The sequence below is a fragment of the Meles meles genome, chromosome 3 (genome assembly GCF_922984935.1).
Source record: "Meles meles chromosome 3, mMelMel3.1 paternal haplotype, whole genome shotgun sequence".
In the NCBI taxonomy this organism is placed as follows: domain Eukaryota; kingdom Metazoa; phylum Chordata; class Mammalia; order Carnivora; family Mustelidae; genus Meles; species Meles meles.
The window spans coordinates 155,989,560-156,004,091 of NC_060068.1; the positions used below are offsets into that span (position 1 = coordinate 155,989,560).

Sequence of the window (14,532 nt, forward strand, 5' to 3'; positions counted from 1 at the left end):
AAAAGGCAAAGAAATTACCAGTGTTGTAATAGTAAATTTTTTTAAGGATCTCAGTAATTACCTCTATAAGATGTTCTTGCCTGTTGAATGGCAGGGGTTCAAGAGGATTTTCTGGAATTTTTATATCTTCATCTCTTGTAAACCACAGACCAGCCTATACAAAAAATAAAAATAAAAATTATTAAAGTATCATTCCTTTAAAAGCCACAGGGATTGAACCCATTTTGTTCAACTGTCTAGAGCAGTCATCTCCAAAATAGGGTTCAAAGACCATGGAGATGCAGGAGAAAATCCTAGAACTTCCATTTACACATATTTGATATCATTCTTATATAATTTTTATTCTTAAAAATTTGATAATATAAAAATGTATTAGTGTATTAGTATACATGTATAATTTGATGTACACATGTATAATTTAATGAAAATTCACATATTGGGGATGCTAGCTATATTTTAGCTGTCAGAACATGTGATGAAGTTTGGAAGTCACTGTCCTAGATTTTTCATGCATGTCAACATTCTGGAGGTGTCTTCACTCATACCACTAGCTCGCATTCTACATGTCCTCTCCATGTGGCTATCTATTCTCAGAGCCCAGTGTGATGCTGGAGCATATTGTTGGAAGAATCTTTGTTGAGTGAGTGAGTGACTGACTCAGTAGTTCAATGGCCTACTTTTTAATGACGTCCCTTTTTCTCAGCCCATATATGATACCAATTATTGAATCTTCTGATTCCTATTTGGCAATATCTCTCCCTTCTCTTCCTTTCTTTCATCTCTACTGCTGCCACCTTGGGGTAGAGGCTCTTTCTTCTGTCATAGGCCATCCCAGTAAGTTATGGGTCATTTTTGTTTCCAGTCTCCTTCTTATTTATTTCAGCCTGTACCATGCAACCACACCAATCTCCTCAAAACTTTAATTTGTTATATTCTCTGCCTGGAACCATTTCCTATTCTTGCTCTTCTGTTCACATCATCCCTCCTACCAGATGCGACTTCCTGTACACTCATGTAAACCTGGACATCTCTCTAGGCTTTGTTCTGATCACAACTCCTTGGAGATGCCCTCCCTGATCTTGCTTCTTCCAATTTAACTTGTTTATACCACACAATGGACATTTAGTCCACTTCTTTAGATGTTGCCATTCATGTCAGCTATTGAATATCAGGTATAAATGCCTTGGGTTTAAAGAATATGTTATTCCAACCTTAATTTTTGTACATGGTAAGTACTTCATATACATATGCTTTTTGTTTCCAGGTCTAAATCTCTTACCGTCTTCCAGAGTGACAACCTATTGTCATCACTGTCTATTGCCAAAAGCCACTAGCTTGCCTAACCTGACTCTGGCCTATGTTTTATGCTTTCTTTCCTTCCAAGGATCACCTATGCTTTGAGAGAAGGCTGGAATGGCTTTGGGTAACTTGTAAGGGGATGAAGCTCCCAAAGATGAGAACAGGGGTTTCTTTTTATTTGGGATAAAGGAGATGCTGGCCATGTAGAACCCTATGAGAGAGAAGACTCAGAAGAGTCCTAAGGCCCAGCAGGCTTTGAATGTGCTTTTGCATTCACCAGGAGGAGACCCTTGCCCAATAGCTAATCCGCAGAGGGAAGTACCACTCATGGGAGAATAGAGAGATGAGGAACGTAAGTAAGGGATATGATGGAGCACCAAAGTTCAGGATTACTCTCCTGCCTTAAACAACAAGAAAAATAAATAACATATCTGCAAATTGATTTTCCAGACATTAGATGAGAGGCAACACAGGATAATTCTTTAACTAAGGGAAGCAACCAAGGACTCCTACTAATGTTCCAGGCAGGAGGGAGTTCCCAGGCTGCAGTGCCAGGAAAGGCATCCAAATAGAGACTGGTTGTCTTTCTGTGGCCAAAATCCATTGTTAAGACAGGCCAAGCTGGCTAGAATTTTCAGGGCAGAATACTAGAGATGTTCTGAATGAGAGAGCAAGTTCTGGGGATTCACAGAGGGCTCTCCATAAGTCGACTTGCCAATCTATGGATGTGTATCTGTGGAAGGTAAGAAGCTGAGAAAGCACCACAGGAGATGAGTAAGCCGAAAAATTCCTGAGCCTCACATGGGGCTGAGAGGAAGATTCCACATTACCACCAAGCAGAGTGGAAGGATCTCCTCAAACACAGGCACTGGAGAGAGCCCCCAGAGATCATTGCTTTAGCAGTGGGACCAGATTAGCCCTCACCTAAAGGCCACTCTGGACCCACCCTTATAAATTTTATTGTAATCTCAAAAGGATAGAAGTGATTCCAAGCAACACCACTACAGGCCCAACAATGTTTAAAGGTATATAAAATTGGGCACCTAGCAATACAAGATTCACACATCTGGCATCCAATATAAAGTTACTAGGCATCCAAGAAATAGCCATAACATATGACCCATAGATAGAAGAAACACCAATCAATACCACCAAACTTAAAAATTACACAGGTGATAGAATGAACAGAGAAGGATGTTCCTTCAGCTATTCTAAGTATCCTTCATTTTTTCAAGGAGATAGAGGAAAAAACATGCTCATAATGAAGAGAGAAATGAAATATATAAAAAAAGAACCAACTTGAACTACTAGAGACAAAAAATTAATATCTGAATTGAAAAATACACTTCATGGTATCAATAACAGATTCAGCTCTGCAGAGGAAATGATTAGTGAACTTGAAGACATAGGAATAGAGATTAATACAAAGTAAAGCACAGAGAAAAGACTGGAAAAAAAAATGAACCAAGCCTCAGTGACCCATGGGACAATAAGCACGGAATTGGATTTTGAGATGGAGTAGGTGTGCGGAAAAAAATAGGAAAGAAAAATCCTGAAAATTTTCCAATCTGACAAGAACTACAAAACCCATGGAGATCCAAGAGCTCAGTGAACCAAGCAAAAGAAACATGAAGAAAACCACATCAAGGAACACAATAATCAAATTGCTGAGAACCGGGGACAAAGAGGGAAATAATAAAATAAGCCAGAAGGGAAAAAAGAAATAGAGATTGGAGCCCAATTCCTCCTTCCATTTTCAACTAACTCTCAATTCCATGTTTAATTGTTTCAATGCACAGGAAATTTCCCTGATCCTTAAAACCAAGGATTCATTCATATTAGTTTACTAAAAACATAAGATATTGCATAAATGAGAACACTGTGTATTTTTCACACAAGAATGCCACATTAGAAAGAAAAAAAATAAACTGATTTGGAAACAAGCTATGATTTTTAAAAAGTCATCTGTGAAAATTTTAGCAATGTTAAATGTTACATGTGAACCTAGAAAGTAGGGTTTAAATTGATAAAAGTTCTGTCGACCATATCATGCCTCACTGGATTATTAGGCAATTTCTCCTTAAAAGATGGAAATGTCCCTCATGTTCTCTTGCTAAAACTTGGCCTGACATAGGAAAGATGTTAGGGTTTGAGGCTGAAGGCCAAGAAAGAATCCTTGAAACATCTTTGGTGCAAAAAGGTAGTTTTATAAAAGCATGGGGACAGGACCCCTGGGCAGAAAGAGCTGTACTGAGGTCATGAGAAGTGCCCCATCATATACTTTCAAGTTGGGAAGGGATTAGGGATAGTGTAAGCCTCCCACATATTCTGGAAACAAGGTTTTCAGGATCCTGAGAGGGCTAGCTATTGTTAGGAAAGATAATTTATTACTGTTTAGTAAAAACTCAGTCATAAGACCCTTTAGATGTATATGGGTGGGTCATATACTTGGGGGATAATTGCTGACATGTATCTTGGGAGAAGAGATAAAGGAAGTTTCCAAAGGAATTTTTATACATTAAAGTAAACTTACAGGGTCCTGGGGGTTGGGCTAATGTTGCCTTTTGCCCTCAGCAAAATGTCAACATTGAGACAGTCGAGTCCCTAGAGGAATGTCACTCTGCTTGTTTTAAGGACTTGCCAATGGGCTGTAGGTAGTAAGGAAATTTAATAATTTTTCTTCTGTCTTTGTTTCCCACATCATGGCTAAAGTTTTTTTGTTTTTATTTCTTTTTTTTTTCTTTACTTTTCTTTAAAGAATGAGTGCTGTGTTGTTTGGATCCCAGAACATCTGACTCATTAAACCTGTAATCACATGCATTCTCACCGACAGAAAGTGAGCTGAGAGTTCACTATCACAGAATTCTATAGGGAGTGGCTCAGTCTCCTCACACCGTGGAGCAAGCATGTGACAGCTGCAGGAGGGCTGAGGGTCAAGGGTAAACAGGTTTTATGTTCTCACAGCTCAACCCAGGTACATAGCCCAGCTGAATTCACCAGCTATCTCATTCTGTTTTAGAAGCTGGGGAAATCAGCGCACTCTTAAGTGGCTGTCGTGGCGAACTTGCAATTAGTCAAAAGAAAAGAAAAAGACAAACAAAATAAAAAGCAGTGTAGAGAGCTCTCCTCTCCCAGGGAACTCCATTTCAGCAATGCGTGTTATGCTATCTTACTGTTCTAATGTAGCATTTTTACAAATCTCATAAAATTTTGTTCTAAAAGTGTTTTTGACTTTTGCCATATAACTTTTGTTTTGTTTTGTTTTTGGTTTTGGTTTTGGGGTGTGTGTGTGAGAGAGAGAGTTGGAAAGTGTTGGAAATCTCTGAAAGTCATGTGGGACGACCAAGTGGGCTTTTCCAAATGGCTTTCCTATCCTGGGGTTCCTGTGGACAGGGAACTGGGTGGGTGGGAGAGAGTGCTGAGCTGAGAAATCAACTGCTCCCCAAACACAGGAGGTGTTCAAATAAGTACTTCTTCCTTTTAAATGCAGCAGCCAACTTTCTCTGAGAAATTTATACTTTGGGTAAAGGAGCTTTCTGGTTTTGGCTCAGCATTTTGGTAAAAATTGCCAACATCCTTTGTTCATCTCATGTTTGTACAAAAGGATGTTTAAATTGATATCCTGTGGTAATTGGCACATACTGCAGTGAAGTTCGGTGATTTCGCAAGTGCTCACTTATTAAAATCTTAAGGCAATGATGAAAACAGAGTAAATTTTGCTCTGCTGTTTTTATTTTCAGACAAAATCATTTTCATAAGGTTTAAGTTGAGGTCAGTGATAGTAGTATCTATAAATTCCTCTACTTGAGAAACAAATATATCAAAGCCCAATCAGCCAAGCACCTATCTTGACCAGTCTTGGAGGAACCTCCTCATATTCAAGTATTAATTCCTCTGACTCAACAGCACAAGCATAGGAACATCGGGCTGTCTATAGCTAAGCCATCCATTAATTAAGGACAAAAAGTGAAGCCAGGAGAAAGAGAAGCAGGAAGGCATGTGCTCTTTCAATTTTGAAATATACACATGATATAGGCACCTAAAGAGTATTACCCTATTTCAAAATTAGAACCTTATAATCACTTTCATCTTTCGCATCTATCGGCCATGTGAAATGATGAGCAATAAAATGATTTCAATTACTAGAGACAAAATAAGTAATTCAGTCCCTCTTAGTTATGGGGTTTCATTTTCCTTTCTTGCTCAAACTTCTAAAAAATGAATTGACTTTTATCTTCACTTCCTAGAGACCTATTCATGTAATCAATCTCCTGCAATCTGGATTCTATACTCTACCAAAATTGTTCTGGGAAAAGATCACCTGTTATATATCCTACCTGCCCAGGCCAATGGCCAGGTATCATGTTACTAAGTTATTCATGACTTTCTACATTTCCTTTGGGTATCTTGTCCATTCTTATATTTAATCACTACCTACATGATAGTGACTTGCAATCTGTTCTGCATCTGATCTATCAGATTAGATGCTTCTGTCTGCATTTCTCACAGACATTTCAAACTCAACTTGTTAAAAACTCTCTCATCATTCATCATGCTCATGACCAAATTGGAAAAAAAAAAAGCCCTTCCCCTTTCCCTGTGTTCATTTCCCTGGGTGGTACTGTTGTTACTACTCTCAGAGCATTGGGTATTGGGCATTCGATGTATTAAAGCTCTGCAGGTGATTCTAATTTATAGTCAAGGTTAAGGATCACTGTATAGGAGTTAGGAGAAGAACAATGAAGTTGATGTGACTTCTTTCAGAGCTTAGTTATCTTAGCAGCTCTGACTTTTTCCAGACAATCTCCCTGGGAATGGAAGCTAGACTTCCACCTGGGACTTGGACAGTGTCTGCACTGCCTCTGAGTACCCAAAGAGGGATAGCCAAGAAGCAGGACATTGGCCCAATCCTGGCATCAGTGACATCAGTGAACAATACATCTTTTAGGTCAAAAAGTACTCCAGTAGTAGTAGTACCACCAGGCCCTGGCAGCAACCTGCATATATTGCTCGAAAGTGATGGTGCCCAACTGCTCTTCATCCACGGCTTTGAACCTCTGCAGGGCCTCGAGGAGCTCTTCTTCCATGGGGATGATCCAAGGCATTGAGATTACTAATAGGAATTTCCGCCAGTCCACAGACTCTGAGTTTACTATTAATAAAGATGTTAACTCCTGCAACTAGAAGAAAACAGGAAATGCCATTGGAATGTTTGTATGACTCTACCGTGAAACTCTCTCAGTTCCTATTTCTTTGTGAGACATTTAGAGGAAGGAAGGAGGAGTTTGTATTGGTGAAGAGAGTCAGTTCTCAGGCTTGTTCCCTCAGGTTCTACCAACCAATCCACACTAGACAGAACCTAGACACTCTTCACTTTTTGCTTCCTTGGCATTTGAGTTGTTTGCTTACTGTTTTACACAACAAATTTACACATGTGACTCCATGACTCTACCTTTTCAACAGGGGGAGGATGAAGATTCTAGAAGGGGCTGTGCAAGGGCTCTACAACCTGTAGAGATATACTACAACCATTTTGTTTTCGGGTACATTCTTAAAGAACCGATTACGTTGAAAAGCAAGAACCACCAGAATCATCTACTGTTACTAGTCAGGATCACTCTCTCTAGAAGTAAGAGATGCAAACTCACAGGCTGAGCCTCCCCGGCTCTACAATGTTTCAGTGTCATCATGCATTCTTTCAGCGTTGAACACGTGCATGGCGTAGCTTACATCCAAGCTCATTTGTTCTTCATTCAGGTTTTATTGATTGCCCCCTGAATGTCAGACACTGCAAGTACTGATGATTTAAAACACTGACTTAGGGGCGCCTGGGTGGCTCAGTGGGTTAAAGCCTCTGCCTTCGGCTCAGGTCATGATCCCAGGGTCCTGGGATCAAGCCCCACATCAGGCTCTCTGCTCAGCAAGAGGCCTGCTTCCTCTTCTCTCTCTGCTGCCTGCCTCTCTGCCTACTTGTGATCTCTGTCACACAAATAAATAAATAAAATCTTTAAAAAAAAAACACTGACTTAATCAAATCAGAAGAATTCTCAGTCTTGACACCCAAACAAAATGGAATCTTACTTCAGGTTGAGTGAGGTGCATCCAACTACTAGGTAAGTTGTTTGTTCCAAGGTTCAGGGTTACCAGATCCAGCAGGATGTCAGTAAAGGCTTTATGCCCTATTATGCCTAGAGTATAATGAAAAATATTTTTCCAATTATGTTATGTGACAGGGATTTTGTTTCTTTTGCTAAAACAGAACAAAAATAGATATTTGTATAATCTCTTTATTCATATTATTTAAAACTGTAACCTTTAAAGAACAGAAGACATTTGAAAACATAAGAATAATAATCAGTTTCCTGAGGCACTCTCATTATTGTGTCTCAGCAAAGTCAAAATGTCTTTTTTGGCTGAGTAATAAATCATTTCAGACTGGGAAAAATACTGAGAACTTACACCTTAATTTGGAATCTTCCTTTGACTTTTTGCTCAGAGTAGAATTAGTAGAATTAAAGAAAAAAACTGTAATTTTTCCTATATGCAGTAGAGCACAATAGTAAAATATTTTGGTGAGTATGGGATACAGGTGTTCCGAATGCATTCAAATCACCACTGTAATCAAGTAACACATTTATCCTCATTTTACATTTGGTTCAGAAGAGATTTTTGTTTGTTTGTTTTTGTAAATGCAGGGAGACTTGAATTGTTAAATTACTGTACTGGAAGTGATAATTTAATTTAATCTAACTGGCTCAATATTCCAAAGTATTTCATAAAAGGTCACTAACCTTTTAAAGGCTTTATTCCTCTACATTAATCTCTTTTACCCTGTCCAAAAGAGAAGTCTGTTTTTGTCTGTCTCTCATTTCAAATAAGAAATAGAAAAACAAAATAAATGAAGCAACTTAAAAAATGTCTGTCTAACCTCTCTGACAGAAGTACCTTCTAGAGTGAGGAGAGACTCCTTACACATATTCAGGTCTTTCAGGTCCAGAGTATAGAGCTATTCTTCTTTGTTTAGAAATAAAATGAGTAGAAATAGAAACACAGATGTAGCATCTCACATTTTTCTTTTTACATCTGAATTTTTAACGATTATAAAAATCTAACATGAACCTTAACATTTCTTCTAACCTTTAAGAACACACATGAATCCTTTTAAAATGTTAACAGTTCAAACAAAATATACAATCTTGAGATTTGGAAGTTAATTTTTTGGGTGGCAAGAGCAGAATCTTTCTTCCTTTGATATGACTGGCTATCCAACAGGTCATTCGGAAATAAATTCTCTGTCCTTTTTGATTGAACCTGAGTATCCAATTTTATAGAGATAAGAAACAGTTTCCCAGGGGGTAGAATGTTCAGTGAGATGAGCTTTATTTTCAGTAAAAACCACATTAGATTTTAGACAAGTTAGAAATAATCACTTATGTTCCTCAAGATGAAGCCATAAATAAAATCCATTTTATGAAACCATGAAGAGGCTCTAAGTATTTAAAAATTCTGTAGAGGTTCAATATATTTCCATTGTCTTTAATAGTTATGGTGCAGGCAAAGTGTTGTAAGGTAATGCTTCCAGCTTACATAGCAATTGTTCATCTGATGACCTTAACATGAAATGTAAAAACTTTTTAATATTTGATCTTGTCACCTACATGGCCAAGGTACATAGTGATAGAAATGTGATAACATAAACAGAGAAACTTAGAAATTTTATTCATGGACCACCCCCCCCCCCCATCTCTTTCAGTTTGGCAGTAAGTTAGTTATCTAATGTAGCTGTCATTTAGAATTATACAGGAAAGATGTTAATTGTATGCCAGGCCGAAGGGAACTCAGACCATAATCATAGTCTGGTCACCCTTAGCAAAACTCTGCAAAAGATGACACCAAAGTAACACCATTTCTTAGAAGTATCACTTCCATCCAAAAAACCGTGAAAGAATGCATGGATGCAGAAGTAGACTTGGAAAGGTACAGGAAGGATTGCCTGGGTGTCTCAGTCGGTTAAGTGGCTGACTCTTGATTTCAGCGCAGGTCATGATCTCAGGGTTGTGGGATAGAGACCCACATTGGGTGGGATCCACACTCAGTGGGGAGTCTGTGTCAGGATTCTCTCTCTCCTCCCTCTCCCCCCGTTTGCTCCCTCATGTGCATGCTCTCTCTCTCTCTCTCAAATAAATAAATAAATCTTTTTTTTTTTTTAAAGAAAGGTATCAGAAATTTTTGCTTTGTCTGGAAAGATGCCAAATGCCTTCTGTGTTTGGTATGAAGACTGGTTACTATTTTACTTCTAAATTTCAGATTAAAAAGAATTTGTTTTTACTTTGATCAATGACAAAGTCAACATTATCAGATTACTAATCACTTTCATAATGGCTTTCTGAGTTTGAGGAACAGGCAGAATTAGGTCTTGTGTCACCAGTGGAAGACGGTGCTCTTGTATTCCATAAATGGATAGCTTTCCTTGGGTCAAAGTTATTAATGTCTGGAGAATTCAACTGGATTATCAGGAGATCCGTCATACTTTCAGCCTTGATCTTGGCATGCATTTGTGTCTTGGCGAGTTTCATCTGACTAAAGCCACGTTCTGCCTCTGCGGAACTTGCAGGGAGGGTCAGCACTAGGTCCACCAATGTCAGGATATTTGGATACTTGTGTAAGTAAACCGAATTCACATAATCCCAGGTCAACTTGCGGATGTTCTGAAATCTGGGGGGGTGGGGGGCGGGGAAGAATGAAAAATGTAAAAGACTGAGACTCCCAAGTTTCATTCCAATATTTATAAATGCCAACTATGCTTACCTAGCATATATCTCTAATTTCAACATGCTCCATTCAGTATCCACTTCATCAGTTTCCACATTGGCAGCTTCCAGTACTGGTTCATAATGGGCAATCAGGATGGATACCTCTTTTTCTCCAAATTCTGCCATCGATATACAAGAGAAAAAGTCACAAATATGAAAGAAACCTACAGGTGGTCAAAGAACAATAGGTTTGAAATTAGTGCATAGAGAGTACCTCGATTTATCTTTGCAGGCCACAGTTTAAAGCTCCCAATCATGGTAGCTTTCACCACATCCTGGCTGGCATCTCTGAAACAGCCTTGCAGCCTCTTGATAAGATGTGTTAAGACTGTGCTTCTTACATCAGAAATGTCTCCCTTTCCTCCCAGGCAGTTACCATGAAAGTGTGTGACTGAATCTACCCAACGTTCTTTTGGTCCTGGTCTGGGGAGGAAAAAAAAAAAATTACCCAAATAAACAATTAAGTGAAAAGGCACCTGGCAAATAATGTCCCCATTCATACTGTCTACAATTGATAGACTTTCCCTAGATCGTTCCCCAATTCCTTACCTTGTCTGATATATTCTGAGCATTTCCAGTGTTGACTCTAACGTGGCAAATATGTCGGCAATAGAAGAATTTCTGTTCTGATTGACACGGGAAAGAATGCTAAGTATATTAATGACATCCACTAAGAAATGGATGAATTTAACAATGTCTGCTTGGAGAAGGAACTGTAGGAGTTCCTTGGCTTTCTGATGACTGGTGTCACTTCTGTCTTCATCTGCCTATAACATAGATTGGGAATAAAATAACTGGTTTATCTTTATTAAAATTACTTTAGATTGCTCCATAAAAATATTCCCTGTCACTCTGGAAAACTAAAATAGTATAGTATGTCAAAACTACTTACCAAATGCAGTTGCTGGACTATTGCAGGATATCCCTTGAGAAAGTTTTGGAGGGCTGCTTGCAATTCTTGAAGCCACCTCCTGCCCCCTATTTGAGAAGGCATCACAGGTCGAAGGTGAAGGCTTTTGAAGGTGGTCATCAGAGAACTCCTGAGAAGAGGGGAACTGTGGTAGAAGTGGTAAATGCTATGAAGAAGGTTTCTGACATCGTTGTACAGGGGAATTCTCTGGAACACTGCCTCGTAAGATAGTTCAAGATGATGTGCAAAGCAGTACACAGTCAGCGCACGTGGCTGGATTTCTCTCAAAAGCAGGGCCACCCCATTGTTTTCTCCCTCTGAGTCAGGGGCACCATCACTTCCAAAACCAACTAATTTCTTTGCCCAGTCTTGGTTCGATAACTTAAGTTGAAGATTTCTCTCTAGAGTTTTCTCAATGGCATTTCTTATTGCCAAAGGATCCTTCTTTTCTACTGTCTGTACCCCAACAATTTGGCAATGCGCTTTTCCTGCACGTGCAAACTGCACATAGACAAGTTCAGTTTCCTCAGTTGAACTGTCTGTGATTCCATCACTGAGGACAGAGAAGAATTTACTTTGTTCTAGTTTCTCTCTTAGATTTCTCCGTTCCACTTCAGCGATAAAATATGTAAAGGTTCTTGCTGATTTGTTAGTTCGGAATACTGGGCCGATATCAACCCCCTTCATATCATCCAACTTGCACATCCAGATGAAGTCTTTGAGGGGACGTCCCGTCTTGGCGATAGCGTGGCATGATCTGAACAAGTTCTCTACTCTCCCGAGGGTGACTTTGCTCATAGTCGCCACCATGAGCTCTGTGGTGGCACGGTTCACTGGAGAACCACTTGTTGCTTCCATTAGTGAAGCTTTGGCATGAGCCTCACTGAGATGATGTGCATTGAGAAATTCTGTCCTAAAGTTGTCTGTGCCATAGGAAAAACTCACTTGATTTCCCCTTGACTTCACTCCATGCTTACGACACAGGCCACAGAACATAAGATTTAGTATCTCATCATATATAAGCCAAGGGTATTTTTTTAGCCAGATTTTCAAAAATTGATCATTCCTCCTTGGAAGGTAATGGTCAAGCTTCTGCAGCCTTTTCTGCTTTCTAAGGACTTGGTTCACATCATCTGGAAGATCCCTGCCTTTAAAATAACTCCATATTGTTATTTTCAGTAATCACCAACATCTACCCTCAGTTTTGCTTAATCTCTGTGCCCCACACTTGCTCATTATTTCTAGAAAAAAATACAGTGAGTGCTTACAAGTAGTACATCAGACATTCTGGCAAGGGCTTTAAGTGGCTTATACTATTGAATCCTCATAATCCATCATCCCCATTTTATAGTTAAGAAAATAGACTAATTACCTGTCATTTTATGACCCCGAGGGCACAGAGAGGTCAGTTAATTTGCCTGATGTCACAGTGCTCATAAGTGATAGAGTTGGGGATCACTAGCAGCCAGTCCGACTCCACAGGCACCATGTTTAGCTACTTCACTACTACAGGTTTCTCATAGGACAAAGGGGGCTATGTTCTTCTTCACTCTAGAATCTGGTTCTCTGTGCGTAAGAGGGACATTGCTTTTTGCTGACATTTGCTTCCTGTGGTGAGAAGACAGAGTAACAGGACATGCCCAGCAGCATGTCTACAAGATTTGCCTTAGCCATCTCTTCCTTCCCACCACAGGTCCTCCTTCTCTGGCAGGACCACAGCCAACCTGTTCATTTACAGAAAGGGCTTCAGGCTTTGAGACCCATCCTAGGTGGTTTCAAGGAGCTGTGCCTCATGCCTCATCTTTTTCTTTTCCCCAAAGATCCAATTTCTGAAACCTACTTGTCAGAGTGTGGAATATGTATATTCATCTGGGGAGAAAGACAGAAAAATTAAAATTATACAAAGGAACATCCTAAGATACAGTTTTTCTCTGAAGGCAGGCAGCCTGGACCACATATTTACCTCCTTCCTTCAACTTCTGTGACCCTAGTGATCATTAGATGATCTCATCCTATTTTATAGTTTAATGAAAAAGTGGAATACTAATGTTTGCATGATAGTATACTGAATAATGCCTAAGTGAGTGCTAAGCACTTGGCAGATGTTTAAGAAAATCAACATTCCCAACTGATTTTCATGATCTTATATCTTTTAACATCTTTTACCTGGAAACCTTCAACATTAGTCTATCTGCTGCTGCTTTTCTTACCCAATTTGCATCTAGCTTCTATTTTGCTTTTTAATAATTTTTTTCTTTGCAGTTGTTACGGTTAAAACAAAGCCCCATTTTGTCCCCCCCCCCCAAATCCTAAATATCACTGTTTTTGCTTAAAGTGGGCCTTCTTGTGACTAGTACCTCCTGCCTTCACTTTGGGCCCTACCCACTGGGTCCTCGGGCTCCCACTCTAGGCCTTCGGCGCCAGACTGTTGCCTGCTGGCCACATGTCAATGCTGGTCAACACAGGAATGAATATATGAAAAAAGAAGTCTCTCGTTACTGAAGGGAAGGACTTTAACTTTCACTACAGATTTAGCTAGCTTTTATGTTTTTAGCTTTATGAACAGATTTTCCAGAAGGTATTATCTTGAATTCTGAGCACGTACCCTCATTTGCCTAATGTAAATTCTCTGGCTTCATTAGAATGTGTTTCCTCCTGAAGAAGCAGCCGAAACTCTGCCCACAGACTGTTTTAACAGGTCCAAGAGGCTTCTAGATTTACTACTGCATTTCCGTGATCTGAATCTCTGTAGCGGAAGGAGTTCACCCACTGAGAGAACCACAGGACATTCAGGGGCCTTACTCCTTTTTTTTCAGTAATCCCTAGATTCTACCACCTGGAGACATATTCCTATTAATAACATCAATCCTTCTCTAGCGTAACTTTTCTAAGAAATATTTCTGTATTTTTTGATTTGTGTAAAGTCAGACTAATTTAAACAGGTTTCAGATTACAACATGGGACTTACCTCCCTGCAAATATATGGTATCCTATTTCTACAATTTTCTGAGAGATACTAGCTTAGAAAGATCCACAGAATTTCCAATGATTCCCCCCATCCCCCATCCCTTAATCCTCTCAGTTAGCAGAGGTCTGTAGAGATACAGAGCAGCACCTCCAGCACCTCCTGAGCTCTTAGTCTCTGCCTCCTTGTAATCCACTCACCACGTTATCTGGCACTAAAGGCCTTTGATAATCCTTTCCTGCGTGTCCTTTGTAAACCATTTTGAGACTTCACAATCTGACCACAAGTTCTTTGTGTTCCTCACCTCCTGCCTCTAGCCCCAGCTGTCTGTTTGCTGTTCCTTAAAGAAATATGTCATGCAACTTCAAAATCTCCATGTCTACTCTAGTTTCCCCTTTGTCTGCTTTCCCCTACCCTTCTTCCTGGAAGGTTCCATTGAAAATTCTCTAGTGGGTTAACCCCTATGCTGACCCACATAGACAGCAGTAACTACTTCCTCCTCTGAATTCTTGTAAAAACCATGTAGCCGAATAATCTAGCTTAGC

At 39.5% G+C, this 14,532-nt stretch overlaps 1 protein-coding gene across 1 annotated transcript in view; it reads right to left on the reverse strand.

The window, feature by feature from the left end:
- SPEF2 (sperm flagellar 2) overlaps positions 1-14,532 on the reverse strand; it is a 178,683-nt gene that overhangs the window by 19,251 nt on the left and 144,900 nt on the right. Inside the window, 3 exon segments of the mRNA XM_046000034.1 lie at positions 62-154; positions 6,297-6,479; positions 7,381-7,487. Of these exon segments, the coding sequence (XP_045855990.1) occupies positions 62-154; positions 6,297-6,479; positions 7,381-7,487 (383 nt within the window).